At 40.7% G+C, this 18,454-nt stretch overlaps 1 protein-coding gene across 1 annotated transcript in view; it reads right to left on the bottom strand.

Moving 5' to 3' along the window:
• Window positions 1–17,857, bottom strand: part of LOC137280722 (ankyrin repeat domain-containing protein 50-like) — a 30,645-nt gene extending 12,788 nt beyond the window's left edge. The window contains exons 1-7 of the mRNA XM_067811944.1: window positions 17,711–17,857; window positions 17,086–17,364; window positions 16,772–16,934; window positions 16,446–16,459; window positions 15,230–15,268; window positions 13,541–14,506; window positions 12,291–12,302 (exon numbers count right to left, since the gene is read on the bottom strand). Of these exons, the coding sequence (XP_067668045.1) occupies window positions 12,291–12,302; window positions 13,541–14,506; window positions 15,230–15,268; window positions 16,446–16,459; window positions 16,772–16,934; window positions 17,086–17,364; window positions 17,711–17,744 (1,507 nt within the window). The 5' untranslated portion in view covers window positions 17,745–17,857. The remainder of the gene's footprint in view (window positions 1–12,290; window positions 12,303–13,540; window positions 14,507–15,229; window positions 15,269–16,445; window positions 16,460–16,771; window positions 16,935–17,085; window positions 17,365–17,710) is intronic.
• Window positions 17,858–18,454: the final 597 nt, after the last annotated feature.

Genomic DNA, 18,454 nt, shown 5'->3' with positions numbered 1-18,454 from the left:
TACACATGGTTGGATGAGAGAGTGAGAAGGCGGGAAGTGTTGTAACATTGGATTACACATATTGGAGTGAGGGAGTGAGAAGGCGGGAAGCTTAAGTGTTGTAACATTGGCTTACACATGGTCGGATGAGAGAGTGAGAATGCGTGAAGTGTTGTGACATTCATTGGATTACACATATTGGAGTCATGGAGTGAGAAAGCGTCAAGTGTTGTAACATTGGGTTACACACATTGGAGTGAGGGAATGAGAAGGAGGGAAGTGTTTAACATTGGGTTACACATGGTCGGATGAGGGAGTGAGAAGGCGGGAAGTGTTGTAACATTGGGTTACACATGGCCAGATGAGAGAGTGAGAACACGTGAAGTGTTGTGACATTGGGTTACACATATTGGAGTGAGGGAGTGAGAAGGCGTGAAGTGTTGTAACATTGGGTTACACATGGTCGGATGAGAGAGTGAGAAGGCGTGAAGTGTTGTAACATTGGGTTACACATGGTCGGATGAGAGAGTGAGAAGGCGTGAAGTGTTGTAACATTGGGTTACACATGGTCGGATGAGAGAGTGAGAAGTCGTGAAGTGTTGTAACATTAGGTTACACATGGTCAGATGAGAGAGTGAGAAGGCGTGAAGTGTTGTAACATTTGGTTACACATGGTCGGATGAGGGAGTGAGAAGGCGGGAAGTGTTGTAACATTAGGTTACACATGGTCGGATGAGGGAGTGAGAAGGCGGGAAGTGTTGTAACATCGGGTTACACATATTGGAGTGAGGGAGTGAGAAGGCTTGAAGTGTTGTGACATTAGATTACACATATTGGAGTGAGGGAGCGAGAATGCGGGAAGTGTTGTAACATTAGGTTACACGTGGTTGGATGAGAGAGTGAGAACGCGTGAAGTGTTGTAACATTGGGTTACACATGGTCGGGTGAGAGAGTGAGAATGTGAGAGGTGTTGTAACATTGGATTACACATATTGGAGTGAGGGAGTGAGAAGGCGGGAAGTGTTGTAACATTGGCTTACACATGATCGGATGAGAGAGTGAGAATGCGTGAAGTGTTGTGACACTGGATTACACATATTGCAGTGAGGGAGTGAGAAAGCGTGAAGTGTTGTAACATTGGCTTACACATGGTTGGATGAGAGAGTGAGAACACGTGAAGTGTTTTAACATTAGGTTACACATGGTCGGATTAGGGAGTGAGAAGGCGGGAAGTGTTGTAACATTGGGTTACACATGGTCGGATGAGGGAGTGAGAAGGCTTGAAGTGTTGTGACATTGGATTACACATGGTTGGATGAGAGAGTGAGAAGGCGGGAAGTGTTGTAACATTGGATTACACATATTGGAGTGAGGGAGTGAGAAGGCGGGAAGTGTTGTAACATTGGCTTACACATGGTCGGATGAGAGAGTGAGAATGCGTGAAGTGTTGTGACATTCATTGGATTACACATATTGGAGTCATGGAGTGAGAAAGCGTGAAGTGTTGTAACATTGGGTTACACACATTGGAGTGAGGGAATGAGAAGGAGGGAAGTGTTTAACATTGGGTTACACATGGTCGGATGAGGGAGTGAGAAGGCGGGAAGTGTTGTAACATTGGGTTACACATGGCCAGATGAGAGAGTGAGAACACGTGAAGTGTTGTGACATTGGGTTACACATATTGGAGTGAGGGAGTGAGAAGGAGGGAAGTGTTGTAACATTGGGTTACACATGGTCGGATGAGAGAGTGAGAAGTCGTGAAGTGTTGTAACATTAGGTTACACATGGTCAGATGAGAGAGTGAGAAGGCGTGAAGTGTTGTAACATTTGGTTACACATGGTCGGATGAGGGAGTGAGAAGGCGGGAAGTGTTGTAACATTAGGTTACACATGGTCGGATGAGGGAGTGAGAAGGCGGGAAGTGTTGTAACATCGGGTTACACATATTGGAGTGAGGGAGTGAGAAGGCTTGAAGTGTTGTGACATTAGATTACACATATTGGAGTGAGGGAGCGAGAATGCGGGAAGTGTTGTAACATTAGGTTACACGTGGTTGGATGAGAGAGTGAGAATGTGGGAAGTGTTGTAACATTAGCGTACACATGGTCGTGGTGCACGCTCCGATTATAGCCCGGGAAAGTCACATTCAAAACAGAGTTGAAAATGACAATGGGCTTTTGTGAGTCATCGTATGAATCTGACTTTCCCGGCAAGTTTCATTTAGCTAATTTCATGTAATGGGATCACATACGGAAATATTCATTACGTAAAAGCAATTTTAATCCATTGTGATGAATGGGTGAGGCTTATTTGAAAAAAAAGATGAGAAACGGTATTGATTCCTATATTTATTGTGAGCTTTCGCGTCAACGAGCGATGTACTTGAAAACGTGTCTTTAGTAGCAATTGGTATTTTTCAAGTGTGGCTTTCCTAGGTGGACATCCACGTTACGGCATTGGCGAGCTCTGGCCACTCGACACAAAATGATGCTATCATACATCCTGAAGTCACACACGATACAGTGTCATTGGTTATTGTATATTCAGAGTACACAAGGATAATCAGAACATGATGAAGACAATGACAACATACAGAACACTGGTTACAATTGTTTCTCCTGCAACCAACAGCTACAACTTTACGATATTTACCCGTATTTTGTTACGTTACTACAGAAAATTATTACGGAACAGATATATGTTTTACTAAAGTTCCACTGACATTGGTATTACGCGAAAATCCAGCTCAACTGACCAAAGGGGCTGAGCTTTATCTTTCGATCACTGGGTCTCAATCTCAACGGAACGTCATATTATTAATCTCAACTCCTTGGGGATCACATACCTCTTGCAGCTACTAGGCGCACCGAGTTCATGCTAATTTAATAATGACAATATGTACAGATGTGTGAGTCACAAAAACTGTGAGCTGTTCAGTATAAACACAATTCAACGTCCGGGGATCGGATAGGGTCGACACATCTAACAGAGGTGGACACATCCAAAGTGGCAGATAAAAGTGATTGAGTTCGAATCCGATATGTCTGCCCTCCTCTGCCTGTCATAGCAGTGTTAGCTGGTATCGTGCACCCGTGTGACCTGCAGCTTTGCCCAGTCATGCAGAACACAACACATCCACTATGTTCGCAAGAACATTAATACCAAACCTAACACAATCCATTATATTTGTAGAACGAACAAACAAACCTGCACCCTGCCGCTATTATTCAATAAGAAATTATATATAACTATAACGATAATACACAAGGAAAGCTGATTAACGAATGTGTACTACAGGATCTATAAGGTTTTCATGCTGACATTTTCATTTACGAACATATGTTGCATAAGTTCAATAACTAGATGACTTGATGGATAGTATTGTCACTACGACAAACAATCCTTTGTGTCATCACCTGATACACTGAGAGAAACAACACGGAAAGAACAACGTGATACAACAATGTATAGGAGAGCAGGGAGACTGTAGATTGTCCCTGATCAGAGTGACAAAGCTAGTTCACTTCTAATGAGTGGTTACCTTGTTAGCTCTACCGTATATAGTGATGATACTGGTGGCACACTGTCATGTATACGGTATACAGACTGGAGCACGATGTCACCCCACGTTTGTATATATAGTATAATAATATTAGACTGGTCACACACTGTATTGTATTCGGTACACAGACTCGACCACCATGTCATCCTACGTTTGTACATATGGTGCAATGATGTTACACTGGTCATACGCTGTCATGCACACGGTATACAGACTCAAACATCACGTCACCCCACGTTTGTATATATAGTACAGTTCCGATGCTCTCCTTGCAAGTCACTGTTAGTGCAGGGTAGCGAGACCGAGTGTCAGGACATGCTCACTACAAGGGAGACTACTCCTTCAATCACGTCTCCCTGGTGACAATTGTACAGGCACACTGACAACACTTGAATATATTTATAATGCACGTCTTATAAGTAGGACATCAGGGAAGGCTTCATACATTGTGTCCACGTCGGGAGTCGAACGAAGCCTTCAAGTAATCAGCCTGCCATGGGATAATCTACATAAGCCGGACAATAGTTGATGGTGTGTTGAAAAAGATCTCTACGCCAACTGGTCTCTACGCCAACTGACTACACCAAAAAGCATAGGTGTTGCGATGTTTTCCAAACGTACATAAATACACATTTCCTTGTCCGTGTCGTTCTTTGCTCTGTGGAATGTAAAGGTGAGGTGTCATGGTTCTCAAGGACCAGGAGAGATCACAACCTCATCCTCCTTCCCTTCACCATGGACGGTCCACAGTTTTTGAAACACATTTGTGTTAAATAAAATCAGGCGCGAAATTATATCCTAGTGTGTCAGACTTTTAGCTCGTGATGTAATCCCCAAAGCAAACCAAAACGCACTGCATAAGTTGAAAACCAAGGAATGCAGGGAATAACCTGGCTTGACTCATATTTATGTTTTAGGAATGTTGGAACGAAATGAGTGGATCAGAAGCAAGTGCTTATAAGAGTGAAAATTAAAAACCACTCTCATTTGCTTATCTGCATTTCTTAACAATGTGTGTATGCCTCCAGTCATCAGTCATTTCAGAGTCAGCCATGCATACCGTTGATGTGCGACGTTTGTTATGATCCCCGTAATGTCTATTGAGCAAAACGGCACCCGTGGGAGCCACCTCCTTGTGGGAGCCACCTCCTCGTGGTGGGTGCTGGGCAATGCCAAGAGCTCGCCGACAACCCCGTTGTGGACCCGGGGGGATATTTGGTCCACCAACCCGTTTGCCGTGGGTTGCGGCCCTGTGTCGGCGGAGGAGGGGATCCTGGTGGTTGAGGACAATAGGGGCTTGCAACCATGTTCCTGTTGCTCAATACACCGCTTTGGCCCTGACTTCTCCTAGATGGGTGGTTGAATGGGTCCGGTTCAACCAGTCGGCAGGTCATGCTAAGCCCTGTGCATGGATTTTATGTTTAAATTTGCACAAAATGTGATTTGGAATTGTTTAAATTTTGGTCTTAGCGCCCTTTGTTTAAATAATATTATTTAACTATAATTTTGTTTACATGAACTTTGCCAACAGTCTTATGCCCAGAAGGCGATGGCTCATGGGCCAATCTAGTGGTATCTGTAATGTTACTGCTTGAGTATATCCTCCTGGTATCCTTGGTGCCGCTTGTTGGAGGCCCACGGGCATTAGGCATCGTCCTTGTTGACACTCTGTGGTGGGTGGGAAGCCAGGAGGATGAAACACAAATCTATTAACATGGCAAATGAAAACCGCAAAAAGCAAAAACGTAAACGTTATCACATTGATGATACTGATGATGAGGATGATATCATTACCAGACTCTGTTACTCTGAACGTAACGCATGGCCTCGATTCATTGTCGCTGAATCAAGTGAGAAAAAGTTAACATCTTGTTCTCCCTTTTCAGCTATAGAAAGCAATTCAAGGAATTGCTGGGACTGTCAAGAATTTTACAAAAACTCGATCTGGTTCAATTCTCATAGAATGTCTAAAGAGAGAGCAAGCGACCAATCTTCTGGAAGCAAAAGCATTCGCAAGTATCTCTGTAAAATGCTATGCTCACAAATCTTTAAATTTTAGCAAAGGAATCATCCGAGACAGAGATAAGAGTCTTGCTGATCTGTCAACCGATGACATTGTTAGTCAGTTGCGTATGCAAGGAGTAGTCGAGGCTAAGCGATTCAGCTTTGAAAAGGATGGAATATATGTACCCACAAATAATTACTTGCTGTACCCAGTTTACCTCTATCAATTAAAGTAGGATGCTTCTGTATGAAAATTGGCATGTATGTTCCAAAACCACTGAGATGTTTTTACTGTCAGAAGTTTGGAAATGGGCAGAACACTTGTAACAATCATGCTTCTTGTTCACGCTGTGCTGGTAAAGATCACGCCAGCTCTAACACGTCTTCTAAAGAGTGTCCGGTATCGCAGTTTGAAATGAGTGTCCAACGTATTAAAACTGAAAAGAACATTATTAAGCTTTTCAGAAGCAAGAAGTTGGCAACTTCAGCTACACCATCTGGTAGCACTGTATGGAGAGGTAAGTCAACATATGCAGAGGTGATGAGACCTTCCACTAAATCTGTTGACTGCCAAACAGACCTGACTTGCCTGACAGCTCAGACACCTATGAGTATTCATAATCTTCCTTCTGTTTCTTCCTCACGAAAACCATCACAATCCTCTGAAACTCAAACAACATCTACACCGGTTATCAAAAAGAAGAATGTAATTGTAGATTACTCTAAGAAGCAAAATACAAGTGACCGTCTTCCTAAAGGACAAAGAGGCCCTGTGTCACTTTTAAACAGATTTGATCTTTTAGATGACATGGAGGTGTCACCTCCTCTGACAACCCGCTCTCGGAGCCATTCTCCTAAGAAAAAGGGTCGTGAGCTGTCACTGATAACACATCCTAAATGACGGATACACTAATACAATGGAATTGCAGAGGACGTAGGGAGAATTATAATGAGATTCTTCTATTGTTACAGGACTTTAAACCTTCAGCATTGTGTCTCCAGGAGACGTGTCTGAACCATACTGATGTTTTTAACTTACGACAATATAGTTCATTTTCTCCCCACGGGGACAAAGCTACTGGAGGATCTAGTATCCTGGTCAGACAGGACATGATTCATAGTGCCGTTCCGCTGAATACTAATCTTCAAACTGTTGCTATCCGGTTGACCTTGCACATTGCTCTTACTTTGTGCTCACTGTATGTACCACCTTCATCAGCTCTTCGTCAAACTGACCCTCAAAGTTTGTATGATCAACTGCCAAAACCCTGCATCATCATGGGAGATCTCAACGGGCACAACCCTCTATGGGGTAGTACAAATACGAACAATAAGGGAAAAGTTATTGAAGATTTTATTTCCGATAATAATTTATGTGTTTTTAATGATGATTACAACACGTACTTGCAACCAACCACTGGAATGTATTCTGCACTTGATCTAACCCTCACAGTGTCGAACATTCTCAATGAATTTGAATGGTCTGTACATGATGATCACTTCCCTACTCTCCTGAAATCTGTAACACCAGGTGACAATCCACCTTCATCCCGATGGAATTTCACTAAGGCAAATTGGCCTGTATATGAACAATTATGCGTTGAAAAATTAACACCTGATCACTTCAGTAATGTACCAGATCCCATCTTGATGTTTTCAACACAACTGAACGAAATTGCTGATCAAACCATTCCTAAGTCCTCCGCAACTCCCCATATTCGTAAACCATGGTTTACTGACGAATGCAAACAGGCAAGAAAACGTAGGAAGAAAGCAGCAAAATATTGTCGCAGACATCCTACTGTTCATAACTTCTACAACGTTAAAATTACCACTGCTCAGGCACGACGTACGTATAAGCAAAACAAGCGCCAATCTTGGAGGAACTATATTTCAAAAAATAATTCACGTACACCTATGTCTAAGGTGTGGAACAAGGCAAAGGTTAAAAAATCTGCAGTTCATCATCTTAAAGATGGTGACAAATTAGTAACTAACAAAGCAGACATTGCAATTGGCGAAATTCTTGCAAAAAATTCTTCATTGGCAAATTATGTCCCTGAATTTCAGAGATACCAAAAACACCAGGAAAAGACAAAAGTTCATTTCGATTCCAATAATGGTGAAGACTATAATGACGTGTTTTCGTTACATGAGCTCCACACGGCTCTTGATCAAGCTCATGATACTGCAGCAGGTGATGACAATATTCATTACCAGCTATTGCCTGAACCATGTCTGGTCACATTTTTAGATATATTTGACAAAATATGGACGTCTGGACTTTTTCCTCCTTCGTGGCATAATGCCATTGTAGTGCCAATACCAAAACCTGGCCGGGATCACACGGATCCATCAAATTACAGACCGATATCTTTAACCAGCTGCGTCTGTAAAGTCATGGAACGAATGGTAAATAACATATTAATTTGGTATCTGAAAACTAATAACCTCATTACAAATATTCAGTGTGGTTTTCGGAAGAATCGAAGTACTATTGATCATTTAGTACGTTTAGAATCCTTCGTCAAAAATGCTATTATCACCAAACAACACGCAGTATCTATATTTTTTATCTTGAGAAAGCATACGATACTACGTGGAAGCATGGCATTTTAAAGGATTTAGATGTTTTTGGTTTGTGAGGTCGTTTGCCTCTCTTTATATCACAGTTTTTAACCGACAGGCAATTTCAAGTCCGAGTGGGTTCAACCCTGTCTGCTCATTACAATCAGGATCAGGGTGTCCCACAAGGCAGTATTTTGTCGGTCACTCTATTTAGTATTAAAATAAATAGTCTTTCAAAGGTTTTAAGTGATTCAGTCGATGGATCAGTATTTGTGGATGATTTTAATATTTCTTGCCGTGTTAAAAATATGCAAACTATTGAGAGACAGTTACAAATTTGACTAGACAAAATTCATAAATAGTGTCTGGAAAACGGGTTTATATTTTCTAAAACTAAAACCAATTGTATACATTTTTGTAGGAAATACAAACCCTATAGAGACCCCGAATTATCATGAAATGGCACACCCATCAAAGTTGTGAAGGAGGCTAAATTTCTTGGTCTCATCTTTGGCTCGCATCTAATATTTCTGCCCCATATTAAGTACCTCAAAGCAAAATGTCTGAAGGCACTCGATTTGTTAAAAGTTGTTTCTGATTCAAAGTGGGGAGGGGATCAAACTACCCTCCTTCACTTATATAGATCTCTGGGTCGATCGAAATTTGATTACGGTTTTCATTGTGTATGGTGGAACCTGCAAAAGCAACCTAAAGCTATTAGATTCTGTACATCACCAAGGTCTGAGGCTATGTCTTGGATCTTTCAGAACATTTCCCATTGACAGTCTCTACGTTGAAGCCGATGAACCATCTTTAAAACTTCGCCGTATCAAATTGTCTTCACAATAATTCACAAAGTTATATTCTAATGAATCCAAGTCTGCTCATAACTGCGTTTTTATCCTCTTTATGTGGATTTGAATAATGGAAAACCTTCACTTGTTCCACCTCTTGGGATAAGAATCCAGCAATTCATTTCTGCTGCTGGCATTGACCTGAAGAATATTTCTCCTTCCTGGCTTTTTTCTTCTCCCCCTTGGCAATTAGTGAGGCCACAAGTTGACCTAACATTGACAAAGTTTTTAAAAAATCAGATACTAATGAACTGCAATATAAACAAGAATTCATTCAATTAAGACATAAATATAATACATACAAATCCTTATTTACAGATGGGTCCAAGGATGGTTTCACAGTAGCTTGCGCCACTGTCATTGGATCCAGAACAATCTCTTCTAGAATACCTAATGATACCTCTGTTTTTACAGCAGAGGCAAACACAATACTAACAGCTCTTAAATATATTCAAAGACATCCTAAATATAAACAGTATATAATCTTTTCTGACTCTCTTTCTTGCCTCCAGGCAATTAAAAACGTATCTTGTAAACATCCACTTTTAATAGAAATTATGGAGTTATATAATGATCTTGCTACTGGCCAATGCGACATTGTATTTTGTTGGTTACCCAGCCACGTTGGCATTTCTGACAACACAATGGCTGATCTTGCTGCTACGGCAGCACTCAACAAATCTGTGACATCACTTCTGATTCCATACTCAAACTATAAATCTACAATTACATCTTATATCCGTGATCTAATGCAGAAGAAGTGGGACACCCAAGTGGGTATTAATAAATTGCATGCAATAAAACCCTATATTGGTTACACCTACTTGGGTTGTCAGTCCAGATTTGAGGAGGTTGTTATGCGACGATGTCGCATTGGCCATACTAGATACACTCACGAATATATATTTAAAGGTGAGGATCCTCCGTTTTGTATCCCTTGTGATGAAGGAATCACGGTCAAGCATGTCTTGCTTGACTGTATTGATTTTGCGATCACAAGGGATAAATATTTTAATGTCAAAACAATTAAGGGGCTTTTAGTTGTTGGCGATCTACAGTCCGTATTTTATATTGTATTGTCCAAATAGTGGTATTTGTTTTAACTCTCCACACTAGTTTTAATTGTAAATGTGATGCTCTAGTGGTTTTACTGTCTTTTGACGACAGGTTTTTATAATGTATACATATTTTCATTTCAGTATCAAAATGTTCTCGTCACGATATGGCTGAAATATTGCCAATGTGACGTAAAATATTAACTCACTCACTCACTCACTAATGTGCAAAACGATATGTAAATCGTCCCGCACATCGTGGTTCTTTCAACAAGAAAAAGTAATAATTTATGCACTCAGGTAAGCTATTATTTTACAGACTAACTCATTCCGCTTGATTTCGAAAATGTCATGTAAATATTTTACCGTGCCGTGGTCTGATAGCTGAACCATTACTTAGTTTGTTATCAAAGTATCTGTGAGGACTTATGCTATCGTAACTGATAGATGGCAGCACAGATCCCTGTGGCCAAAAAACTGAAATTAGGATTCATACTACTAAACATGGAACATATTTTAATTAAGCTACAGTTGTAGAGCAACACCTTACAAGTTCAAATTGAAATGTCCGTGAAAACACAAAATCAATGAAAAACGATGAATATAAATAACGTGCATGTCTTGAACACACAAGTAATTAACTGAAACAGCAAGGCATATCTGTATCTGACATAGCGGGTTACACTCTATGTGTAGTGAGATAGAGCAGGGATGTCACAGATCAGGCATCACAACAATATGCAAGTTGAAATAACCCAGCTATATGGCTGTGGTCTGTAAACAATCGATAGTCTAGTGATCAGTAGTATGAACATCGATCTGCGCTACTGGGAACCGATGACAAGTGTCAGCCAAGTCAGCAAGCCTGACCACTCTATCTCGTTAGTCGCCTTTTACGACAAGCAGAGTCGCCTTGTAGGACATGCGTTGATTGCTGAAGACCTAGCTACTCTACTCCTGATCTTACAGGTCTATAAAAAGAGTCTGATGTGTTGGATAAGTGATGTTGCTGAGGAGTAAGTACAGTGAAACTTGAGCTAGGAAACCAAATCTTAGGCTTAATTTTGTTTTAGTTAAAAAATACCAACTGAACGGACTTTCTAAACTTGTAAAACTGTAAAACATTACGGCTTAAAGTCCACGTTTAATGTGTTCTGACGCAGTAAACAGTGTACTAATACATGCCTTACAGCATAAATACAAATGAAACATGTTGAAGTTAGGTAACAAAATAAATGCAGAAGCAGGGAGTGGATGGAGGATGCCTTTTTCAGTTTGAATTAATGAACTGCTTCGAAACTGTACGAAATATTAATTGTGAGGCAAAATCCTATATTGAAATCATGACACCAAAGTAATGTATATCGACAAGGCTATCACACACAAAATAAAATATGGCTTTCTATTTTCTAAATATTCTGTTGCATATTTCTCCACTCTTGGGGTGCAAGGACTGTTATTTTACCCCGTATAAAAGTAATGGTAGGGGTATAGCTACTTAATTTGCAAAACGGCTAGATTATAAAACTGATAATGTGAGGCATAATGAAGGCAACCTTGTGGCCATAGAGATTATGATAGATGACTACAAACTAACTATAATCAATATATATGGTCCAAACGTTGACAGTCTAAATTTTGTGTCATAAACTTGACACAATGACACATTTATTGAAACGAGAAAATGTAATTGCTTGTGGAGAGAGGAATGCAGTTCAAGATTACGATATCGATACATATAACTTTAAACATAATCATAATCCAAAGTCAAGAGAGAGAATCCTAAAGTTAAAAGACGAAATTGATCTTGTAGATCCATGTAGAGAAAGATTTCCCGATGAAAAAAAAGATATAAGAATGGGGTTGGCTGTCGCCATGCATAAGTATTCAATTCTTATAAGTAGTGGGAGTATACAAAATGATACTATTATTAGTTACTCCTTAAAACAAGCAATTACTCATACATAAACAGACATGGGAGTAAATATCCAATTGCTTGAAAACCTATCTGGAGCTCTGGATGTCCGAAAGATACTGGACTGCAAAGGTTCCAATACATCATATCTTGCCAACAAACATTTTTTTAGAAACGATAGGATATAGAGACAATAGTGATTGTAGTTTCTGCTCCGTAGATATAGAACAAAATCTATTGATCTAATCTAAACTTGCAGCATCATGCATATTTGCATTATTTTTAATTGTTTGTATAAAATATCTAAATATGCAACAAAATAAAAAAATCTACAAAATAAGGACTGTCACAAACATCCCTATCTTCACTATCAGTTACGAACACAATACAAAGAGCCTAGCGATCGCCAACTGCCATACAGCATGGATTCTCAAACTATTCGCTCAGCTTTCATGATATATGTGAAAGAAGAGGAAGTTTCCTCAATCATTAATGTGGCTGAAAACATGACCGTGTTCATTCAGGTTCGGTGTAAACAACAGGACGGTTTGCAGACAGCAGGGCAACAAACTACACAGAGGTGTGATAGACAGCATGGCAGCTAACTAGACACCACACAGAGGTGTGATAGACAGCATGGCGGCTAACTAGACACCACACAGAGGTGTGACAGACACATGTCAATGTGGTTAATGATAATCCTTTTGACCTACCCACAACATCGGATTTGTTCACAAATGTGACACTAAAGCAGGATACTAGAACAGTGGGTGACATCCTGCAACAGTCTAACCTGAAACACTGAAAATTTTCATGTGTACACCACCAACTGTCTTGGTGGATAGGGTCACGAGATACGCATATTTGGACGTTCCAGCTGACTGACTGAGTGTTAGTCATTACAGGCCATACTGTCCATTTGAATTTTCTGAACTGCCACACATCCAAAACGAAGACTTTACTGTTTCCTACATATCAGTGAGTGACGCATCTGGAGTAAGGAGAGTATCACCTGAGTAGTCACAGGAACAGAAGGTAATGTCAGAATGGTAAGATAAAAACCTACCATTCATACTACAGGTTGTGCTCCGACAAATGAATATAAATAAAAAGAAAATAAAACAATAAAAATAGAAAAAGTCATAGTAATAAAAAACTTGTAGTATGCAGTATTTCATTTTTGTGACACTAATACCGAGTACAAATATGTTCATTATTTCTCCGAAGTCCACACTTGCCTTGTGGTAACTTAATGACCGGTCAGAAACCGGTCAAACCTAGTCGTTGGTGTTCAGTAAAGACTGGAAATGGCCTACAAACATGGCATGGATGATGTCTTGTTGTCTGAGGGCTGTTTGACTGTCATGGACACGAATCGGTTGCAACTGTTCCTGCGTGCAGAATATTCCGATAAGCAATGTCTGCATGTCATGAGAAGGGTTTGGTTTATCTTCATTTGCCCTGCATCCTAGAAATGATGATGAGGAATACAAGGGTCTGAACGTTTCAGATAAGCAGCAGAGCAATTCCATCAAATGGGCATTTTCTGTTAGAAAATTAATCAGTCCCTCTCCTTTCAGTTACTTCATGATGCCACCACGTGACACGAGCAGGTTGCACACTTCACTTCCATCTGTTGCCAGCATGGTCGCTGTTTCATGATGCTTGTTCCTGGCATTGATGTCCACACTCTTCACCGCCAGAGCATACTTCACTATTTCAACATGTCCTCCTTTAGCGGCAAGATGAAGGATGGTGTTATTGTCTTCATCCAGTAGTGTTGCATCAGCTCCTTTATTTACCAGTAAGTCGAAAATGTCTCTATCCCCATTACTAGCCGCCATCATCAGAGGTGTCCTACCGCATTGACCATTGCTGTTTATGTCCAGCATGTCAAGCTCGAGGACACAGCTCACAATATCCATATGTCCCCCAAGACAGGCGACATGGAGGACATTGCCACCAGCATCATCAACTGCAGTGTGATCAGCCCCTTTAGTCACAAGTAGGTCGAAGATCTTACCATGTCCTTTGTATGCAGCAGCCATCAATGGAGTCCTACCGAACTGTCCTCTACCGTTGATGTCCACGTCGTCATGTGAGAGGATGTATTCCACAATCTCAATATTCCCACCCCAACAGGCGAGGTGGAGGATGTTGTTTCCATCTGCGTCCACTTGTGAAGTTAGGCCCCCTTTACTTACAAGTAAATGAAACATCTCTTTATTCCCCTGGCGAGCCACACACATCAATGGCGTTCTCTCATCCCGCCCTCTACAGTTGATGTCCCCGATGTTCTTTGAGACGACATGTTTCACCATTGGTACATGTCCTCCAAAACAGGCCCAGTGGAGGATGTTATTACCGATACCGTCCACAAGTTTAACATCAGCCCCTTTCTTCACAAGAAAGTCAACCAGTTCTTTGTATCCCCTTCTTGCTGCCCACATCACCGGTGTCAGGCCCTCTTTCCCTTTCTTGTTGATATCGTCCATGTTCTGCTCCAGGATGTCTTTGACTCTCCGTAGATTCCCTTGTTTGCAGGCGACAATGAGGTCAGTGTCCTCTGTAATACCAAGATCATACTGACGATGATATGTATCTTACAAACTAGTTGAATCTAACAGGACATAAAAGTTTCCTGTATGCTGGAAGTATATACACGGATGTCATATCGACCAGGGAACGTTTACAAATTGAGAATCTAAACCAACTACTCATGTAAGGTTTTGGGAACGCATTTAGAAGCTGATCGAACATGAATACATCACGTGTTTTATGGAAAACAACCTCTTTTTCATTCCTTACATCTTGATTCTTCATCAAGTGAATGCTTAGACAGTACTAGGAGTGTATATATAGATACACAATTAAAAAGCGAATAAGATTCTTTATAAAGCATAAACAATTCAAAATGTATCATAATGACAAAGTCAAGAGCTGGGATGGGGTGTATTAATAGGGGATAGAATGTACAAAGATAGCTCTATGTTCTAACTAACGTTCACCTCATGAAGGAGCAAGAATTAACTCAAACGTCCTGTAAAGAATTAAAAGAAGTTGTTACCAATAAAACCTGCCATATACTCAACTACGTATATACTTCGCTACTTTTGATTTGATCATAATGACCCGAAATGATCATGGTATAGTGGCATATGGCATCTGATATGAACAGACATATGATGTATGAAATGAAGTTGTCATGTTGGATAATTCACGACATTAGCTCACTACTGTGTCAGGAAAGACGAACATCTTTCTTAAACACTTGCAAGTGTATTCTCACCGGGGTTAAGCACTTCTTGATCTTCGACATCGTACGGTCCTGACAAAGAGAAACACCATAGACTTTATCACTGTTGGGTCAAAATCTAAATGAAAGTAGACAATGGCATTGGCTATGATAACCTCTAGTTCTAAAGGAGATCCGAGTTAGTATTTCAGTCACCTTTACTTTCAGGGATGTGCCTTATAGTTACAAATATCCTTTTTCGTTATAGAAAAGGCCGAAAGATAAACTATGCAACTAGAATGACGATAAGAGCATTACATACCTGCTACAACAATGAATACGGGAAAAGTAAGTATGTTGATTATAGCTACGACTGACAAATATTGGCTCCTTGGTGTGGTCCAACTCAAGTACAATACGATCAGTAAATAATGTAAGAAAGTGGACACAGTGGGCCATGAACACTGCGTTAACAAATCCATTTTAACGAAAGGGAGAGAGAAGAAGCTATGTCTAACCCGGAGAATCGGGGTTGATGAAGGGGCTATAGCCCGCGTGTAGAAACTCAGAACAGTGACCAAATGGTCAGTGTGGGGTAGCTCCCAGTGACTCCGCATGAGTGGACAACTGCCCAATACAGTGGACTAGCCCTTGAAGTAAGAGTGACCAGGGGTCTAAGCGATAGTGTAGAAATTATATAATAATAATGGTCACTGGGCAATGCAGAAAGAAAACACTGGCCGAGCATGGCTAGTGTATAAAGAGTAGGACTCAATAATTAGAGAGACCGGGAGAAGGAGTTCACAACACATCTCTTTCTCTCTTTCTCTTTCTCTCTCTCTCTCTCTCTCACTCACTCTCTGTCCCAGGCGACTATGTGACGGAGTTGAAAAATAAAGAAGCGTCTACATCCTTGTATTTATGGTTGTTGTCTCTTACTAGTGCTTTGTCTGAGTTGAGCTACACCTGGACTGTTACAACTCAACAGTGCAATGTCTCTCAGTCAACACTTGTCGGGATTTCTGCACACAGAGAACTCTCCCGACACTTAACTCTCCAAGAACCTTTCCACATGTATTCAGATCGTTGTGTTCTGTGTTTGTTCAATTGGCATCAAACACTGACATCAGTTGGACCTGTCAAGGCAATCCAATAACTGCCAAATTTACTCACTAACATACATTAATACCCAGAAGTTGTCTGTACTCCCTTCCCCCTGTACTGCTATTTGAAACCACTTCAATTCTTCAGCCTCTGCTTTCATACTTACTTTCGCGATGACATCTGAAACAGAACAACAAACAAATAACACAACGAAAAGCAAGCAAACAAACAAACATATTGAAATTATTGTTCATCTGTTTTCAGTGTGAAATACTTTATTTTTTGTTCCCAATATTGCGTGTGATATATCTTATTATCAGGCTTTTCTAATTAAATTCTGCTTGACAAAGTTCGACAATTTCATCAACTGAGAAACCAGGTCACACTCGCAGTGCACACAGCTGATGCCACGGTTTGTGGTAACAAGCATATAAATTGCATATCTATGAAGGGCAACAAGACTAATAATGTTTCAACAAAAAATAGTCATACTTTCTGCGCAGCATGCAGAATACAGTCACAGCAGTGATGATGACGATGGGTATCACCATCACAGGAACAAGTATCGGGACCAGTGCTGTTGAAGCAGCATCTTGAGACAGTGGTAGTGAAGCAGTGTCTTGAGACGCTCTTTGACTTTGTTTTGAAGCCGGTTCTGTAACATCATACAATACTCTTTGAACTCTCTGTGGTTAAACCTGGTCATGGTCATGACAATACATTAGGTAACCAATAACATGACTGACGATAATCAACAACTGGTGGCTGTTACCTGGCCAGAAGATGATTCCCCTATCATGACATACCTCGTGAGATCTCACAGAAATGCCCCGTGTTGTTCCCTGTACAGCCCTGGGCACAGTGACCTGTCTGGACACTGCAGACGTCATTCCTACAGTTCCTGCTGCAGGTCAGATGGCACCGGTCACCATACCTCCCAGGGATGCATCCTTCTGAACATTTACCACTCTGTTTGTCACAGTAAACCTTCTGCTCGTCATAAGGGGCACAGTAACGACTGCAGTTCAGTTTACAATTGTCTCCGTACATCCCCACTGGACACTCCTGTCCGCGTACATCTCCAACTGAAACGGGGAACAGGAGAATTGGCGAATTGGCGAGGTAGAAACAAATATACATTTAAACGAGCATATTGAAATCTTCCAGTGTAGAACAGTACATATAGCACTATGTTACTCTCCTGTTTCACAACATTCGAAAGAGAAACTTATTAATCGACACAAGATGGAATCTTTTTACATGTCACCAGCAACCAAAGCCGTTAAAGCGTTGGCAGTAAAAGTTCTGGGTCAATTGGTGTTCAAGGCTGCATTGTGTGCCAATAGTTGATGATAACTTTATATTTAATTGTATATAGTATTGTATTGTATTGTATTGCATATAGTTCACGCTTATAGTTCATTAACATACACAGTAGTAGAAATGCCAGAACTATCTCCAACATTGTTGTTATGTCTGCATCACCCCTTCTGGAATGGTAACGTTGACGTGAGACTGTGTCTGGTGAAATGTTACACTCTGGGGTGCACCTTGACGAGCCACAGAGACAGCTGATCGTCACGCCTGCATAAGAAAAGATGACTACTTTCTGGCAGACTCAATTTGTGATCGGTGAGAACAGTAAGCAGGCGAGATCACACTGACTGTAAACGACATGGGGATAGTCGGAAACAACAAACGTTCGTCACATCCAATAACAATAGTTGTACTATCAAAACAATATAATGGATTGACTGTGGCCTTTTAGCATCATAAAGTCACACACACATTTCGAGTAATTCTCTATATTATTGATTGTACATGGCTTTGACGTGTTGCGCATGCGTAGGAGGGCTGTTTGGGTTGTTGTTTAACGCCTCACTAAGCAAATATTCAAGCTATGACGAAATGAGATAAACCAAACACTGTACAGTATGTAAAATTACCAGTGTATTTCTTGGGGCGTCAGTAGATCATACAAGCACTGTACAATTTGAACACTTACTAGAGTATTACCCAGGACAATATGAGATACTAGTAATACAACAACCGTACTCTCACTAGTGTATACCCCAGGAGGCCACGAGATAATACAAACACTGTACAATAGGTACACATACTGGTGTATTCCCCAGAAAGCTGTGACATAATACAAACACGGTAACAATATGTACA

Source organism: Haliotis asinina, chromosome 4 (assembly GCF_037392515.1).
Source record: "Haliotis asinina isolate JCU_RB_2024 chromosome 4, JCU_Hal_asi_v2, whole genome shotgun sequence".
In the NCBI taxonomy this organism is placed as follows: domain Eukaryota; kingdom Metazoa; phylum Mollusca; class Gastropoda; order Lepetellida; family Haliotidae; genus Haliotis; species Haliotis asinina.
The sequence above is the reverse complement of the archived record's forward strand: the minus strand, read 5'-3'. Positions and strand labels throughout refer to the sequence as shown.